The sequence below is a fragment of the Lactuca virosa genome, chromosome 4 (assembly GCF_052849685.1).
Source record: "Lactuca virosa cultivar CGN04683 chromosome 4, Lactuca_virosa_CGN04683_v6, whole genome shotgun sequence".
In the NCBI taxonomy this organism is placed as follows: domain Eukaryota; kingdom Viridiplantae; phylum Streptophyta; class Magnoliopsida; order Asterales; family Asteraceae; genus Lactuca; species Lactuca virosa.
The window spans coordinates 224,581,604-224,601,365 of record NC_136429.1 but is presented as its reverse complement, the minus strand read 5'-3'; the positions used below and the strand labels follow the sequence as shown (position 1 = coordinate 224,601,365).

The 19,762-nt window shown below is 38.7% G+C and overlaps 1 protein-coding gene across 1 annotated transcript; it reads right to left on the bottom strand.

The window, feature by feature from the left end:
- Positions 1-11,993: 11,993 nt before the first annotated feature.
- LOC145108036 (uncharacterized) lies at positions 11,994-15,349 on the bottom strand. Its single transcript, XM_079045018.1, has 7 exons — positions 15,200-15,349; positions 14,701-14,908; positions 13,740-14,293; positions 13,371-13,515; positions 13,148-13,285; positions 12,902-13,057; positions 11,994-12,677 (listed from the first exon to the last, which is right to left on the bottom strand). The coding sequence occupies exons 2-7, from the start codon at positions 14,713-14,715 to the stop codon at positions 12,144-12,146; spliced, it is 1,542 nt and encodes a 513-aa protein (XP_078901144.1). The 5' UTR covers positions 14,716-14,908; positions 15,200-15,349; the 3' UTR covers positions 11,994-12,143.
- Positions 15,350-19,762: the final 4,413 nt, after the last annotated feature.

Sequence of the window (19,762 nt, the reverse complement as noted above, 5' to 3'; positions counted from 1 at the left end):
AGTACCACCTCGGTACCCCCATGACCCTCTGTCCAACATCACCCCAGCATATCGGGGTTCTGCACTTTCTCCCATATAACATCTCGAAGGGAGGACGGTCAATGCTCGCGTGGTAGCTATTATTGTAGGAAAACTCTGCCAAGGGAAGGTAGGTATCCCAACTACCACCCGAAGTCTAATACGCATGCTCGCAACATGTCCTCCAAGGTATGGATGGTCCGCTCACTCTGACCATCCGTCTGTGGGTGGAAAGTCGTGCTAAAATGCAGGCGAGTACCCAACTCGTCACGGAATTTCTTCCAGAATCTGGAAGTGAATCGCACGTCTCGGTCAGAGATCACGGAAACTGGCACTCCGTGTCGAGCTACTACCTCTCCGATGTAGATGTCGGCCAGCTTCTCTGCCGAAATGCTCTCCTGAATCGGGATGAAATGAGCACTCTTGGGTAACCGATCCACGATGACCCAAATCGAATCCACCCCTCGTGCGGTCCTGGGAAGCTTCGTGATGAAATCCATAGTAATATCTTCTCATTTCCACATAGGGATATCCAATGACTGTGTTTTTCCGTGAGGCCTCTGGTTCTCGGTCTTGACCTTCCTGCAGGTCAAGCACCTCTCAACGTACCAAGCTACATCCCGCTTCATGCAGGGCCACCAGTTATCAGGACGAAGATCTTTGTACATCTTTGTCGCCCCAGGATGAATAGAAAACCTGGATTTGTGCGCCTCCTCCAGCAAAACCTGGTGCACACCTCCATGATATGGAACCCACACTCTACGGTGTAGTGTCAACAACCCACGACTATCATAGTCGAAGGAGCAAACCTAACCCACAACACGCTCACTCTTCCGATGTTCCTCCTTCATAGCTTCCTGTTGGGCCTCTCGGATCTTCTCCAAAAGTGGAGTCACTACCGTCATCCGCAAGCAAATATCTCTGATTGGGGCTGCCTTGCGGCTAAGAGCATCGACCACAACATTGGCCTTCCCCGGGTGGTAGAGGATCTCATAGTCGTAATCCTTCACCACATCTAGCCACCGACCGTGCCTCATGTTCAGATTCGGCTGATCCATGAGGTACCTCAGACTCTTGTGATCCATGTAAATGGTACAACGAACCTTATAGAGGTAATTTCGCCAAATCTTGAGGGCGAAGACAACCGCCCCCAACTCCAGATCGTGCGTCGGGTAGTTCGCCTCGTGAGGCTTCAGCTGCCTCGAGGCGTAGGAGATGACGTGCCCTCTCTGCATCAATACTGCGCCCAATCCTGAAATGGACGGATGGTAGTATACTACAAAATCCTCCAAGCCCTCAGGCAGGGCTAAGATCGGCGCCTCGCACAACCTCTGCCTCAAAGTCTCAAACGCTGCCTGCTGCTCAGGCCCCTAGTGAAATACGATGGCCTTCTTCGTCAGCCAGGTCAAGGGTATTGCTATATTGGAGAAGTCCTGAATAAATCTCCGGTAATAGCCTGCTAACCCTAGGAAACTCCGAATCTCAGATGGAGACTTCGGAACCTCCCATCTCATCACGGCCTCCACCTTGGCCGGGTCAACCAAAATCCCATTCTGGTTGACAAGGTACCCTAGAAACTACACCTCGCGCAACCAAAACTCGCACTTGGAGAACTTGGCGTACAAGCTCTCCCTCCTCAGGGTATCCAACACCTCCTGCAAGTGCTCCTTATGCTGCTCCTGCGTCTTGGAGTAAACCAAGATATCGTCAATAAAGACTATCACAGACCGATCTTGCATCGGTCTACATATGCGGTTCATGAGGTCCATAAACGCGGCAGGAGCATTGGTGAGCCCAAAGGGCATCACCACGAACTCGTAGTGGCCATATCGAGTCCGAAAATCAGTCTTCTGTACATCCTCGTCTCTGACTCGCATCTGGTGGTAGCCTGAACGCAAATCTATCTTGGAAAACCAAGATGCCCCTTGTAGCTAGTCGAAAAGATCATCAATCCTCGAGAGTGGGTAACGGTTCTTCACAGTTACCTTGTTCAGCTCCCAGTAATCTATACACATCTGATGCAACCCGTCCTTCTTCTTCACAAACAGGATCGGGGCTCCCCAAGGCGAACTGCTCGGCCTGATAAATCCCTTGTCTAACAGCTCTTGTAGTTGTGTAGACAACTCCTGCATCTCGGGAGGAGCCAACCGATATGGTGCCTTGGCTATCGGAGCCGCACCAGGAACTAGGTCGATCCGGAACTCCACCTGCCTCTCCGAAGGTATCCCAGGCAGCTCCTCTGGAAATACATCCGGGTACTCTCGCACCACTAGCATATCGCTCACGGTCACCTTACCCGCTTCCCAGGTACCATAACGTAGGCGACGTACCTTGCGTAACCCTACTGAAGGTAGCGCCTAGCCCTCGCTGCCGAGCACAAAGTTGGTCCTCGCTGTGGCCTCTCGCCCTGAATCACCAGCTCTCCCCCACTCGGGGTCCTGATACGCACCAGCTGTTGCGCACAGTCGATCACCACCCCACTAGGGCTCAACCAGTCCATGCCTATGATAACCTTGTTCCCACGTAACGAAATGGGAACCAAATCTACGAGGTAGCGCTCATCATGCAACCTCAGGACGCAATCTCTGAAAACCTATGACGCCCGGACAGATCAGTCGTCAGCAATCTTAACCTATAAAGGATAGTCTAACATGCCTGAAGACTCAGAAAACCTATTGCTAAGAGCAAGAGAGACAAACAATCGGGTAGCCCCCGAGTCGAATAACACCTGAACTGGGATGTCGTTCACATGGAACGATCCTAAATATAACACACAAACATAGCACATAAATATCATAACCGACATGTAATAAGAGTTAGGGAGAAGAAAACATACCCGTCACCACATCTGGTGCGGCACGCGCCTCCTCGGTGGTCAACTGGAAGGCTCGGCTCCTCACCACTAGAGCATCTGTCTTGCCCTGTCGGCCATTCGTAATCCGCAGGGTCGCCGGAGCTGGCGCCGCCACTGGCGCTGCTGCTGTCAATCTCGGGCAGTTGGCCTTTTTATGGCCCTTCTGATTGCAATGAAAGCAAATCAGGTCTGATGTTTGAAAGGTAGGTGTAGGAGCAGTACAATCCTTGCCCAAGTGCCCAGTCTTGTCGCACTTGTAGCAGCCCGATGACAGTCTACAAACCCCCTTATGTGGCTTGCCACACTTCCCGCAACGACTCCTACCCTGATGGCCCTTCGACCTAGATTCGAACCCCTTAGGTTTCTTCCCCTAAACCCCAGTACCCTGCTCAGTCTCCGCCTTCCTCTTCCTGATGTGCTCAATGTCAATCTCCTTCTCCCTCGTCCTCGCAATCATGTCCTCTAATGTTGGACAGGCCGAGTAGCTGACATGTTTCCAAATGTCAGCTCTCAACATGTCATGGTAGCGGGTCTTCCGCATCTCCTCATCCCCTGCATACTAAGGCACCAATAAGTACTATCCCTGAACTTGGTGTTAATCTCCGCCACCGACTCAGTCATCTGCCTCATATCCATAAACTCCCTGGCTAGCTGCTGAAGCTCCACAGCCGGCGCAAACTCAGCCCCAAACTTGGTCACAAAGTCAGACCAGCTCATAGCCTCAATGGTTGGGGCTCCCAAGGAATCACTGACCGCCTCCCACCAATCTCGAGCTCGGTCTCTCAAACAACCTGCAACATACCGGACCTTCGACCCCTCAGGGCAGAAGCTCGTCAACTGAGCAGACTCCATGTCTGCAATCAACCTCCTGGCAACAATGGGGTCCTTCACCCCGTGGAAGTCTGGCGCACCACATCCCCTGAAGTCCTTGAAGGAGAGTGTGTGTGTCCCGGACTGAGTGGATGACATGTCACTCCGAAATGCCCTGAGGCGATCCTCCATCATCTCGATAATCCCTTCCTTGATCGACCCGAAATTTACCGGGGTCGACTCAAGGATGCCTCTCGTGATCTCCGAAGCAATGAACTCACGTAGTCCCTCATCGACTGGCTCGGAACCCGAACCCGATCCTGATCCTGACCTAGACCCTGAACCTCCTGCTCCGTGACGCGTAATCACCACCAATCTGAAACAAAACACATAATCGTCAGGGTCATACATAACCTTGAGAGGTCTCACTCACTACAAGTTCCTTGGTTCTACCTCAGCCCTCCTTGACTTGAGTACAGATCCTCTGCTTTCAGTAGTACGGGTCCATACTACCTTCCACATCTATTTGTACTTTCCTCAAGGATTGCCTTGACTTCACCAAGTCCCTTCTACTACTACTACGGCTCGTTGCACTAATCTCATCCTAGGCTTACCCTAGGGTAATCCTCCGACCTACTCTCCGCCATCAGCTGCATAAGGAATCCCTGCTACCTTTACCTAACTAGCTTGCGAATACCAGTACATATCACTAAGACCAGATAATTCTTCGAATGAGAGATCCTACCCTACAACGGTTGGACTCAAACAAGAGCTGCGCAATAGGGCGAGACCTAACCTTTTGAAATTATTTAGTCCTTGCAATATGTAACTTAACGTATTCGTTTACTAGTTAGTTAAAGATAACTAGAGCTCCTAAAAGCACAAAGCAAGCAACATTTGGGCTTTGAGTAATCAAACCAAGCATGTCCTATCCAGGCTATCATATGACTGACTAATTAGTTTTAACATAAGCACATATAGCAGGTACATAAGGCATCTTCCTAGATCCTTAGCCCTAATCTAGCATGCAATTCTCATACACATAAAGCAGGCATATAAGGCATCCTTCCTAGATCCTTAGCCCTAATCTAGCATGCAATTCTCATAATCATATAATATATCATAACAAACATGTATGGGTACATTGGGGAAAACTTACTTGAGCTCGGCCAGTTGTACGCATCACACACCTCGTTCTTTCTCAAAAACTCCTTATTTTAAATTTTAGAAAAAACTATTTTCTTGTAAAAATATTTTAAACCCTCGATTTGAGTCCAGACACCCCCGAAGGTGTGTCCGAATCCCTAAAACCAAGACTCTGATACCAACTTGTAACACCCCAAAAATCATGACCAAAAATTTCATTTTTAGTATAACGATTCATAAAACATTTTAGAGAAAACATCATCAAGTTATTTCATATCATCAAATCCATAGATCATAATTCTCAAATGCATGTCATAATCAAATAACAATGTCAGAGTAAAATCCCAAGAACATCATAGTGCAGAAGATAGTGGTGTGATGCGTTGCTACCGTGTATGCTCCTTCCTTCGAAGAAGAAGGGCCTGAAACAAAAACTGTAAACCGTAAGCACAAAGCTTAGTGAGTTCCCCCATCATACCACATAACAAAGTATAACATACTGCCAAGCATATCTGGGTGCCCGACCTACCCTGCTGAGCATACCGGGATGCTCAACCTACCCCTTCTAGGCATACCGGGGTTCCTAACCTACCCCATGTCCGACATATTTGGGTGCCCGACCTACCCTCCGGTGTATCTCAACCGGTTACGGGGAATATTTCACCCCTAACACTACCACATAACAATATAACATAAACATACTGTCAAGCATACCAGGGTGCCCGACCTACCCCTTTTTGTCCTTTCGAACTGATATGGGGACTATTCCCCCTACTACCACTATCACATAACATCATACCAGGCTAGCACATAAAACATAACAGATAGTGGCAAACCCAGATAACTATCACGAAGACAATTATCTGACAAACAAATCCTACTAGTGGGCCGACATTGTGGCCTTAGACCCACTTCTACTAGAAGGTAACACACCTCAATATCATGCAGTAACTGAATTGTCCTTGGTGCTGGGATCAACTCTCCTCAAACTCCTACACATAACAGTCTCCTTCAGTTACTCTTTCATATTCATAACTCCTTTAAGGGTCAATCTTGGATAATGGTCAAAGTCAAAGTCAAGGTCAACATCCTGGTCAAAGTCAACATCCTGGTTGACTCAACTCGCCGAGTTGGTCCATCAACTCGTCGAGTTCCATAATTCAGATAATCTCGGATTCGCGATCTGACTCGTCGAGTTACCCTATAACTCGCTGAGTTTCTCCTTATGACAGAATCGAGACTTTCCATTTGAACTCGTCGAGTCCTTCCTTGGACTCGTCGAGTTCTCCTTCACACAGGTCGGGACATTTGCTCATTGACTCGCCGAGTTCATCCTTGGACTCGTCGAGTTCTTGACCTTTAAGTCCAAAACACGTCTAACTGGCTGAGTCATCTTCTAGACTCAACAAGTTTGCTATGTAACAGAGAAGGTTGGGGAATCACGACCCAACTCGCCGAGTCCTACGAACGACTCGTCGAGTCCCCCGTGATCCAAATCTATCCAGTCTATTTCAGTCGGGCTTAATGTATCCAAAACATAGATTTGGCGTCCTAGGGTCGATATAACACGTAAAGTTACAAACTTTACGTTCATACATGGGCCATTTAGCTCAAAAATCCCTAAAAAGTGGTTCATAGGATGCATGGGACTCCCATGGCCATAAAGTTGGCACCTTTATGCCATGGAGTCCCTCAAAGGCTCTGGATCTGAAGTCAATACCCCAAAACATGCTTGCATCCATGAATGGTTCCAAAAATGGCTCCTTAAAGCCCTAAACTACTCCAAGAAGAAATCTAATAGATGAATGGTCAAGGTATAAACTTTATACCTCAAATGAGCTGGAAATGGAACATAACCGCTGGATCTACTTGCTTCCTCTTGAACTCCCAAGCTTCTTCTTCCTTCTCAAGCTTCAAAACCACCAAAAACACACAAAAATGGCTCAAGAACACTCAAAATGGGTTAGGGTTTCAAATTAGGGTTTTTTGGACTAAGGGAGGCGATTAGGGAGGCCACAATGGGGGTGTTAAGGTGTTTAAATAGGGTGCAAACCCTGAAAATTAGGGTTTCACTCTGGCAGCCCTACTCGTCGAGTCGAGGCTCAACGACTCGTCAAGTAGACTTCAAGTCCCGCGATCAACAATACAGTTTGATGTGTTCATCACAAACTAGTAGACTTCAAGTCTCGCGTCCAACATCTCCAATTCCTACTCGATGAGTTTGGGGCCTCCAACTTGTCGAGTCCCTTAGAAAAAATGAATAATTCTTAATTAAATACGTACCAAGAACCAGGCGTTACAGTAGTTAAAGTTTATTTGGTCATTCTATCTTAACAAGGGAAGTTGATATCTTTGGGCCCCTTGATGATTTGGTGTTGACAATAAAATGCTTAGCTAAGCTGAGACTGATTTTATCCGATCAACAATACAGTTTGATGTGTTCATCACAAATCTCTATCAGAAAACATAATCTTGAGCACTAATATTGACATGTTATCTATGACTCAGGTTCATACAGATATCTTAAAGCACGAAGGAATATTTAATCAATTTATCTAGATGCTATTTTACAACTAGGTCACAATAAGTACAATAGTTGCATTGGATGACACACTTTATGTTTATTATTAGTGAATATTAGACCACACAATGTTAGTGACTTATACAAGTAGGAGACTGTTGGAAATAGTACACACACAAACCAGTTTGTAATATTACTAATAATGGTAGAGTCCTTTTGGGTTCCAAGCAAGGACAAATATAAGCAATATATTACATGAGAGGATAAAAGGGATCTAGTTTCTTAATGAATTAAATGTTTAATTAATTAATAGAAACTTGTAGACTTAAGGGGTTGAAGTGTAAAAAGATTTGAAAGTTAAATCTTATGGATAATTACTTAGTGACCAATTAATTATCCCATAAGGATTCTAAACCATCCCCTATAAATAAAGGAGCATTGGAAAAAAAAATAAGAGTGATAAAACCCTAAGAATTTCGGCTACCTCTTACCCCTCTCAAAAGAAACCCGATCTATTGATTATGTGTCACGTACCCTTGTTCTGTGTGTCGTGTCCTTCGTGAGAAACCCCCAATAGTTTAGGGTTTGGTACTTTGTAGTTCCGGTGGTTGTCAAAAGTTACTGATTTGTTTCATTGGGTTCGACTACGTCAGGGGGATCCTACTTTGGGTTCTACACATTGATCATTTGGCTAGACCAAAGAAATCAAAGGCTATGGATGTACATATTCTTTTATCCCTCTATGGTTGTTTCTTTTAGTTGCATTAGATTGGTTGAACATGGATATGCTATTAGGTTCATGAGATCGTTTTTTATGTATGCTTCCGCTATGTGCCTTTGTGGATTTTGTTTGCTCATAACCCAACATAAAGATGCAATCACTACCACAACATTTAACCAAAAGTCTTCTACTATCATTTTGTAACATAATTGATAGCCATTATTAATATCACAATTGCAAAGCATGTGTTTTAATTGTTTAGGGTTCACAAACCTCATACCTAGTACATGATTCTGCTTCTTCCAATGTATATATATTAACAAGATGTTGTTTTTACATCAACATGTGGGAAATTCTCAATTGCGTCAACATCTTTATCATCCTTATATACTTTTTATGGATCATCAAAAGGTACTTTTTCTGGAGTGGGATTTCCCTTAGGCCACAACTTACTAAAAAAGAATCATGTTGGTCTTGTTTACATGAATATTGAAATCATTTAAGGTCAATGTCATCATACATTTCTCTTGAGAAATATACTACACCTGAATGGTATTCCTCAGAAGTAACAACTTCATCAAATCTATTCATGCATATTAGTGCCAAAATGGTCCACATACATCGACAGTTGGACTCCACAACTGTACGCAATATTAATGAACTCAACATATTGAAGCTCATTAGAAACGACCTTAATCCTTCACGTTATCATGATTTTGGCAAACAATATTACAGTTTCTTATACTTCTCTTATGTAAATCTTTCAAGAAATGCAACACATTAATCTAGGTCCATCCCATCAAAATCAACATCCTCGAACACATGATGTATACCATAAAGGTAACAAAATGGGTTCCTAATGAACTTTTTTGGAAGGGAAGATCGACCTTGAAGTATTATTCCATCGTGAAAGCTCAACACACATAACCAGGGGAGAAGGCTCTTGCTTGAGAGGAGAAATAAGACACTGTGAATCGATCATGACATTTTATTCTCCTATAGGTCCCATATGGCACTCTCTATTAATAAGATGGCACTGCCTTTACCTTATATGAAAAAAAAACTTGGTTGACTAGACAAAAGATGACAGGTTCACCAATTCATTTTGTTTAATATGACTTTTTTAATACGTAAAATTGGATTTTAAGCCCATAAGTACCAAATAAACATAAAGGGCCTTTTAAAACAAAAAAAACCAAGAGTTTGTAGGGCCTTGGTGATAGTATCCCTATATAAGTATATGATAAAACTTGATAATCTAATGAGTTTAATATATATTTTTTGAACGGCAGAAATATATTAACTAAAAACCAGCAAGGAGCTAGAAAAATAACAAGTCTGAAAACATTACAAGAAAGCACAAATAGGGCTTTTAAGCCACAGTGTCCAATTAACATGTAACTTAGACCTATTTGAACACCAAAAATAGGACCGAGAGACAATATCATAAAAAATAAGACTTTTTTTAGGTTCATCTTTACCAAAAATGATATTAATTCGAAAAGACCAAATATACCACCACTAAACAAAAAAAAAACACCTTCAAGGATAATATTAATGAGTTTAATATTGTCTTAATTAAAAAAATAAAATTTTCTCTTAATAAATATAATATCGATATATTTCATATTTATTTCCCAATTCTTCATTTTTAACCTCTTTGTTTTTGTATTTGCTACCATGTTTTGTATCCAAGTAGTTTTGTTTCAAATTTTGATTCTTCTATTTTATTAGGTATTTTTGATGAATATAAAAATAACCTTATTTTTTATCTATTTTTAATCCTTTTAATATTTGTAATAACTATTAATAAAAAATAATCATAAATTATATTTATTTCATAACAAATATTTGGGTTTGATCGCTAATGGGAATAAAAATAAGGTTTAATTGGGCTGTGTAAGTAGAAAAAAGAGAAATTAGTATTCATTAGAAAATTTTGGTTGGATTAGTTTGATGATTAGAATAATCTTAATCTTATAACCGTAAAAAAAAAACTTATTACTTATATGAGATAGATAAGGTGAGACTATAGAGATATATATAATTGAATAATATGTGTAAAATAATATATATATATATATATATATATATATATATATATATATATATATATATATATATATATATATATATATATAATTGAATAATATGTGTGAAATAATCACAAAACAGGGGTGAATTTCGAAAAAACATTTTTTGTATATATTAAGTTAGAAGCTGTTTGATAAGAAGTTAGGTAATTCTCATATAAATAATAAGTTTTTTGTATTACAATTATAATATTAAATATAAGATGAAGCAATTAAGAATATTCTAATAATCAACCTAATCCAACCTTTAAATGGATATGATAAGAAGTTTGGTCTGACTTGATATTCGATTATCGAATGAGACTGTTGATACTACAATTTATAACCCTTTAATTCAGACTTATCGCCTTTTATGTCTTTTACGTGGTCTTTTATGAGGTTTGGCTTGACTCAATTAAACAATGATTCAATTTATCTAACTCGGCAGCTATATATATATATATATATATATATATATATATATATATATATATATATATATATATATATATATATATATATATATATATTACTGATGTCACTTTTGAGTTACTAAATGGTTTAACCTAAAGCTTTGGGTGACAATTAATTGAAGCATCTTAAAAAATACCAAGTCGTTTTCCTACAATATATATATATATATATATATATATATATATATATATATATATATATATATATATATATATATATATATATATATATATATTACACCCAAATCAATCGTTGAGTTGTAGACTGATTTAACCAATCAATATAACAAACTATCAATTCTTATAATTTAATATAAAACTTAACAAACTTACAATTTGCTCTATTTAATATAACAAAATTTACTATTGTAAAAGAGGACGGATTCAAGGTCGGGATGTTATCAACCAAAATGGAGGGCGGTGGGGACGAAACGGAGCCGTCAACATGACCAAGAAGTTGCTGGTATTGTAAAAAGAGGGATCAGTTGATTCTTTCACAGAAGGTAATTTGATGAAGAAAGGCGAATGGTGATGAGATGCAAGATGTTGTTCATGGAGAGAGAGGAATCATTGGAGTCGGCCATGATGATGAAGCTGAAGGGAGAGGAAAGCCGATGGGTGGGAGAGGAAGAAGATGGGAGGGACTGTTTTAGAGGGAGGGAAAAAGAAGGGTGAGAGAGTTACAAGGCTTGATACCATGAAAGTTAACGAAACTCTCTGTAGAAGTTACAGGAGAGTTACGTGATATATATCGGTAAATAAATTACATGTACACCTCTCTAACTATGAGGGTGTTTGTGATTGCTTAAAAAACAACTTTTGACTCACTTTTTCAAAAAGTCAAAAAAATTCAAAAGATGTTTGAGAAATTGAAATTTTTTTTAAAAACAACTTTTGGGCAAAAGAAAAATATATGATTCTAAAAGTCACAAAATTGTGACTTTTGTGGCTTTTTAAGTTCTTAAAAACAAGTTTTGTCTTTTGTCCATCCAAACACATTTTAAATCACTTCTTTTGGAAAAAGACCTTTTACAAATGGAAAAAGACCTTTTACAAAAAGTTCTTTTATAAAGAAAACTTTAAGGCTTAAAAAAATAATCCCAAACACCCCCTAATGAATGAATACATAATAGTACAACAATTATATTTGTCTAATACTATGTGAATTTTAAATTAAACAATAACAACGATAAATTTACTACATTAAATGGTTAACAGACAAAACAATATATGCCAAGGATTAATCGAATGGTAAATGTATCTTGTCTTTTACCAATTAGGCTTGATTTTTTATTCTGTTTACCAGTTACCACTATATCCAAATTGTAAAGCAACATACATGTAAACAACAATACTTACAACTTCTAACACTATCCAGCACCAAATAACAAATACATTTTATTCGTTAACATCAAGCTATTTGTATACACACAAGAGAAACAACCTAGTGATCAATTTTGTTTAACATCACGCTATTTGTATACACATTATAGAAACAAGGATATACCTAATGATCCATTAGGCAAAGTTATTTTCCTTGCAAAATTTCCACTATTTCAAAATGAATATGAGCCCTAAAACCTTCATCTTTCTCAGCAAGAAAAAATATCAAGTCCAGAGTCCCATCACTCGTAATAAGCGAAGAATTAGGTTTCCCACAAAGTTCAAAATGTAAAGTGAACTTCAACTTAAACTTTTCTTTTTCAACCCCAACCCCAACTGCTGCATAAACCAAATCAACAAATTCTTGATACCGCATTTTATGCCTAGCTGGAATCGTAAAAGTTGATGTTGATTCATCACGGTTGATTTCTCCATTCTCATATTCAATATTACCACCGTAATAAAAACTCATGAAAAATGGACGACTTAAAGCCGTACCAAAATTGGATATTTCCGGAACCGTGTCCGCCACCGGGTGTGGTGGTGGGACCGGATGTGACATTGATGGTGTCGCAGTGTATGAAGATTCATTTGCGGGGTCCGGATGTGTTTGTGGTCGACCATCACGAAAAATCAAAGGTGGCTTCTGCTCTTCAACTTCAATATCATCCGAGCCAACCTGCATTCCCATATCTATTTTTTTTAAATATTTTGATTAGTTAACAAACAACGGTATCAGGTGTATTGGAAATGTGTCCCTCTCCAAACTGGTCGAGGGTTCAAGTCCCATTATAGACAACAGGTGTAGATTTAGTACTAGGATTCGTGGATGTGTGAGTTAGCTGTTCTAAAAAAAATAAAAAATAAAAAAAATAGTAAACTTGTAAAACTTCAAATGTTTACCTCATTATTTTGCGATGGTGGCTCTAGACGACTCTTCTTTGACAATGGCGAAAGATTTTCGGAAACATCGTTAAAAAAACGACAACTGTCTATCCACCATTCAGCAGACTGTTCGTCTATTGTGGGCGTCAGCTCCGTTTGAGGGTGACGCCCATCCTAATAGTTAATAACACAATTAACTAGTTAATTTGTTAATATAACGATTAAGGAAAAGTAATTCAGTGTTGTTAAATTTGACAAATGTACCGTGTCTACATCAAGAAATTGTTGGCACGTATCCCACGACAGTGCGTGGGTCCTCCTCCATGCAATGGCCCGAGGGATCACATCTCTTTCACGCATCGCGAATTCTCTAGCAATAGGAAACATCTCGAAGATCCATATCTTTTAAGTCATGCGATGGAAAACGTCAACCAACGGATTTATGATTAAAAAAAACTTAAAAGATAATAAAAAGATATCATCGAACCTTGAAGGCGTAGACGAATCCTGTGAGAGTGTACTTCGCTACCCTCTTACGCGTTGTCCTAACGCCCACATGGTGTCCGCGTTTTGACAACGCACGATTCAACTGGTTGTAGGTGGTGGGCCAGATATACGACCCCCATGGGTACCTGTCCCATGTCCCATAACACAATTGATTGATTACTTAAAGGGAAGTGATCATACACAACAATTTTTCTCCACACACAACAATTTATGTTTTATATAGTTGTATAATACAATATTTTAAAGCACAAGTTGTTGTGTATGGAGAAAAATTGTTGTGCACGAATCAGCTTCCTTACTTAAATAGTTGATATAAATTGTACACGTAAAAGAACAAATTGTATAATACTTGTTCCACGAGACTAAGTCATCAACAAGGCATAGGAGCCGATCAGAGACCACCGATTTATCCTCATGGCCCATGAATCCAACCTCCAACAAGATGAGAAGACATATACGGACCGCATCCACGTCTGCTAACTCTGCAAACTCTTTACTCCGAAAGACTTGTAATAAGTCGGAGACCTTCAACGATTGATACGAAGGAATCCGTGAAAACAACCGGATCCTAAACCAACTCTTGGACGTCTCCGATGACGAAGGAATGTGGCCGAATCGGAATCCAGTGACAAGACAAAATTCCATTTGCCCAAAACGCAACTCGTATCCTCCAACACGAAACCACATCTCCGCAGGCTCCGGCTCCGGGTAGATTTGAGTTTGCAGCATTAGATGGACGAGTAGTGGGTCCCCATACGCAGTTGAAATATCTAACCACCGACCAAAACATGTGGTCTTGAACATCTTTAAACGCGCATCGGAGGACGCCTTTAACTTCTTCAAGATCTCTTTTGCAATGCCTAACTTGGCCTTGATAGTCAAGGCGGCTTCGTAGTAATCACCCTTTTAAACATATTTCGCAAATTGGACACGTTAATGGACCGATTAGGACATACTTAAGGAATGTAAAAAATTGGAATTAAGACATTTTGAAAACCCTAAACCTTCTAAGAAAAAGATGAAATATGATATTTCACAAGAAGCAATACCAAACTTTGTGAAATAAGTTGTATGGAAATTTTAACCTTAATACAGTTTACATACCCAAATATGTTCATATACTACCACTACCACAATTCACAAGGTCCCTAATATGTTAGTTGATATAAAAATAGCCTAAAGAAATGTAAAATAGAACATTTCACAAAATAAAACTTATATTTTGTAGAGCTGATTACGACTAAACTAGCAGTAGACACTAACCAAACACATTGATTTTGCAAGAAAACGAGTATTTCAAGAACACTTACTTGATTATCCGGCATTTTGTTGTCCAGGTCGTGTGTGTGCACCACTTTACAGGCGAAATTTGCTCTCAGAGAAGTTCATAAAGGTTTGCAAATCAATTACACAAAAGAACAAACAGATTTCGCCAGAGTTTTGCGAAATTGGTGCTGGTTGTTTCGTATTCTGTTTACTAAACTTGTTGATTCTTGACAGGCCATGACTGAATCTTAGCTGCACAATTAATCACAAAATTACAGTCTTCAATTTTGAATATATTGTTGCGAATCTTCTAACCTAGGAGCCCCGTTTATACTTCGTAAGTACCAAGAATTGTAAGAAATGTATTCAATTTGTGAATCTTTTGAGTTGCTGTTGCTAAAAGAACTATAAGGGTTTTTAAACGACTTATTCATGGCTAAAATTAGAAAAAACAAATGGTTGGGTCTTCTGGTAAAGGTACATTGAACTGTTTTCTCCGATAAAGTTTCAAAATTGAAGCACACAATGGATTAAACTACATACCTTGCTTGTGATAGGCTTTCGATCTTCGAAATATAACTATCATTCTTGAGAAATAAAGCAAAATATGAGGTTTTTGATTGTTTTCTACAGCAAACTCAGCTGTGGATGTTCGACGAAAAAGCAAAATAAGGGTTTTTTTTTTTTTTTTTTTTTTTTTTTGGGTTCATGTGCTATGAAAATCAAAAAGCGAAGGACTTTTGAGCTCTTTTAAAAAAGTTAACGTAACATTTAATTAGGGGTGGTCAAAAAGATCCGCATCTGAACATCCGATCCGAAAAATCCGAAAATCCGATCCGAAAATACCCGAAAAATCGGATATCCGAAAATTCGGATACCCGAAATTCGGATATCCGGTTTTTCGGATTCGGATATGGATATTAAAATATGAAAATTTCGGATATTTCGGATATCCGAAATCCGAAATATATAATATAAAAAATTATTAAAAATAGTTTTAATGCATTGGATTTTTTCATTTGAAATTCAAAAAGACAAATTATTAACATTTTTACTTGGTACGCAAAGTGAGGATGGTATAAATGTTACCTTTTTTATGTTGATTTTAGTAATTTGAGTTTGATTTCTCAAGATCTTCAGGTATCATGAGGTAACTTGCATTTAATTGGACCAAATGAAGTCTTATTATACCTAACAAATGCATGGAAACGTTCTTGTTCTTGGAGGGTTTATTTTATTTATTTAAAACTAATGAAATTCGGATATTCGGTTTAATATCCGAATCCGTATCCGAAATTTCGGATATCCGAATTTCGGATACGGATTCGGATATCAAAAATCAACTATCCGAATTTTCGGATATCCGAAATTCGGATATCCGAATTTTCGGATATCCGGTTTTGAACACCCCTACATTTAACTGATCATAAATAAGCCGAAAAATGACCTTTTAAGGTAATAAAGTATTCAACAAGTATTAATTTGGTATTTTTTTTATTCCATTTACCATTTAATTTGTTGGCGTCGTTTTACTATACCATTATAACCGGCTAACATAAGTTTAGCCGGTCAAAATTAATTTTCCGGTAAGCCTATGAATTTTCCGGCCAAACATAAAATTTGCGATGAACACTAGAATTTTCTGGGCAATTTGAACAAACACACATATACACAAATCTAAAATCTAGATTTTTTTGTGGTGTGCTTCTTAAAATCGATTTCAAAACCAAGGGTTGAAGAACTCACAAGAATCTAGATCCAAACCCAAAACTTGAAAATCAAAATCCCTAAAATCTAGGGTTCGTTTATTTCTAGAACTCACGACTCAAGAACTGAAGAAATGAAGATCTTTATTTCATCTGTGTTTATTTCTGGAACTCAAACCCAAAGAACTGAAACCTTCGATTTCAAGGGTTTCATTTCTGGGTTTTCAAGAACAATAACAAACCGTTTGATCTATGTAGCTTTTTGTTGGGATCTTTGAAGATTTGTGTGCAAACCAAAATGTTTCTGAACAGGTAAATATGAAGAACACATAAACATTGCCGAGACAAATCGATTTATTGAACTTGAGAATTTTGATTTCTGGGATTTGTTGGACACGATGAAGATGAACACCTCTCAGATCCGACACACACTTTCAATCCTTCGCTTTCTTGACATTCAAACTCACTGATGAGCACACACAATCATTTTTTGTGTGTTCTTGAACATGAACGCAAAAATTAAACATGAACAAAGAACATGAAAACTAAAATCGTTCACAGAAACAAACGAACAGATGGAAGTGAGTGTTCTTGAAATCGTTTATAGATCGGAAATTGTTGCTAAAAGCATTTGGCCGCAAAACTCGCCGGAGAAGACGACCGGAGTGACATACTCGTCGGAAACCTTCAATACGCGGTAATAATGTCATCTTTTGAACATATACAACAAGATCAATGGTAAATGAAATACAAAAAAAAGAAAGATGACCAAATGAATACTTGTAGAAGACTTTATTACCCTAAAAGGTCATTTTCCCTAAATAGTAATACTTCTAAACTTTTTTTTTCGTATCCATGGTTACACAGCTATTTTAATATATTATTTCTAGACAAAATTTGATAATTGGTCCATGTAATTTACAAAAATTCATATTTTAAAGACAACTATGAAAAACATTACCTCATTGTTCCTTGGGGTTTCAATTCATTACTTTATTGGCCCCTCTTGTCACTTTTCTACTATTAGAGCAGGGGTAATTTCATCCTTTCATATACATTTTATTATTTCCCTTTAATTGTAATTTTCTTTAATTATTTATCATTTTTTAAAAGGATAAATCTAATTAGTCAACACATTTTTCCTTTCTAGATAAGATTTTTCTTAACAGTAATGTGATGGTGAATAAGGTTGATCTTCATGTCCAAGAATCCAACACTCGATACGGTTACCCTGTAAGTATAACCCACTTCAGTATGGTTGACGTTGTACCTTATAGACACTTCACAACAAAAAACATCAAACATTTTTTAGTAATTAATTTCATCATGTGGCTTGTAGAATTGATAATCGAGTATGAAACAAATCAGCGTAAATCAAATGTAATTTGAACACGAGAAGTAAATATAATCTAGTTTCAGCTCTATTACTTCCGATGAACACGAGTACAAAAACGATAGTAAAAAGGGTGAACTTTTACAATCACTCTCTAACTCTTACTATCAACTCAATGCTCAGCCCTATTTATAGGAAACAGGAAGTACAAAAAATACTAAGGCTTAGACGTTAAGCTTCGAACAATAGACATCTTAGCAAATACATAACAAAACATACGAAGAGAACAATTAAACAGATTTCGACTGATTACAACATATTTCGACCCTACAATCTCCCCCTTTGTAATCAAGTCGAACTTCTCAAGGTGAGAGAATCTTTGCAGCAAACAACATCACTCTTCGTATCTCTGTATACCATGAAATAATCTTCTTTAACTCCTTCTTATCCCCTAGGTTGTTTTTCGAACAGTTATTCATACGAACAATAAAGTTCGTATACTGGGATGTAGTGTACCTCTCCACTTCACTTGCCTGGAACAAGAATCTTTTCGCCTTTCCATTCTTATCCTTTCCTGCGAAGACCAATCCAAATGGTTTCAAGAAAATCTCCCCATCAACTAATTTCTTCAACTCAGTTTGGGTCTTCGAAACTTCCATAGGGACTTTCACTTCATTCCCCAATGTTGTAGCCAACTCCACATCAGTAAGGGCCAAACACTCATAGTAATTATCTATGAATATTTTGATGTGGGCAAGACCAAGTCTAAACACTTCTGGATCTGTTCCTTGAAGATGCGAAGCATTCTTGTCCTTCAAAAGCATTGCAACTTGTATAAGATCATACAAGTTCATTAAAGGAAAATCTGCAACCGAGAAATCACCGATTTGACCATTCGTCCTTGCAACATGAAAACGAAAAATTTTGCATCATGTTCTCGAACAGAACATCCTTCGTAATACTGATCACCTTCTTAATCTTCACCAACGACCATATCTCCTCTGGAACTTTCCCAAGAACAGCATGAAACCTAAGTTTCATATAGCTGTAGTCATCATCATTATCAAACTTTTCAGCAATCCTGTACTGAGCCATCATGAACATCATTTCGTTCACTGGAAAATCTAACTGGCTCATATCTGTATTAGTAACAGCATAGCTTTGCTTGGGCTTTTTCTCGAAAGCATACATATGATTGTAAGTAACTTTTGCTTTAATAGTTTCGTAATTGTAATGCTTGCTTGGATCACCCTTATTCATTCCAGGAGGATCATTTGCACGAAGTCTCATAATACTTTGAATCACCCTTTGTTTCTCCATTTCAGCTTCCACTTCGGCTTTCCTCTCTTCTTTCGATTTCTCCACAACAATCGTTTTCCCTTTGTCTTGTTTCGAAGAATCATCAACAACTTTCTTTGGTTTTGAACTACTACCACCTTCAGCTGAAGAACCAAACACAATGCCTTTGGCAATTGGCTTTGTAGTTATCACTGTCGAAGTCACATGACTAGCAGTTGAAACAATTGGCTTTGTTGTTGGAATTTTCGTTGAGAAAACTTTTCCAACAACCTTCACTTCTTCATGCGAAACTCCATCACCAACCTTCCTTTCTACCCCTTGCACCCCTGTGACAACAGGCAAGACATCTGTTGGTAATAAATTCGAAATCCCGGATAACGGAGCTAATTGTTTATGCAGAATAGCTTCAAATTGAATAAACTTCTGGGATAAGAACTCAGGAGTAATAAGCGAAGATGGAGCAGGCTTGACAACGAGTGCTTTCAACTCCTTTAACAAGCTAATAACTTCCACAAAGCTTTGACTATCATTCGTAGAAAGTTGAGTAATTTGAGGACTCAAACTTTCGTATAATTTAACAAACTTTGTGACTGCATCACAAATAATATCCATCTTCTGATTGAGAGACGCATAGTCTTTTTGAACACTAGCAATCTCTTGCGTCATGTCTTCACGAAGTTCTCGAATTTGCAAATTAACATCCTCCCTTACCTTCTTCACATCTTGAACAAACAATACATGTCGTTCCTTAGCCAATCGTCGAAAATC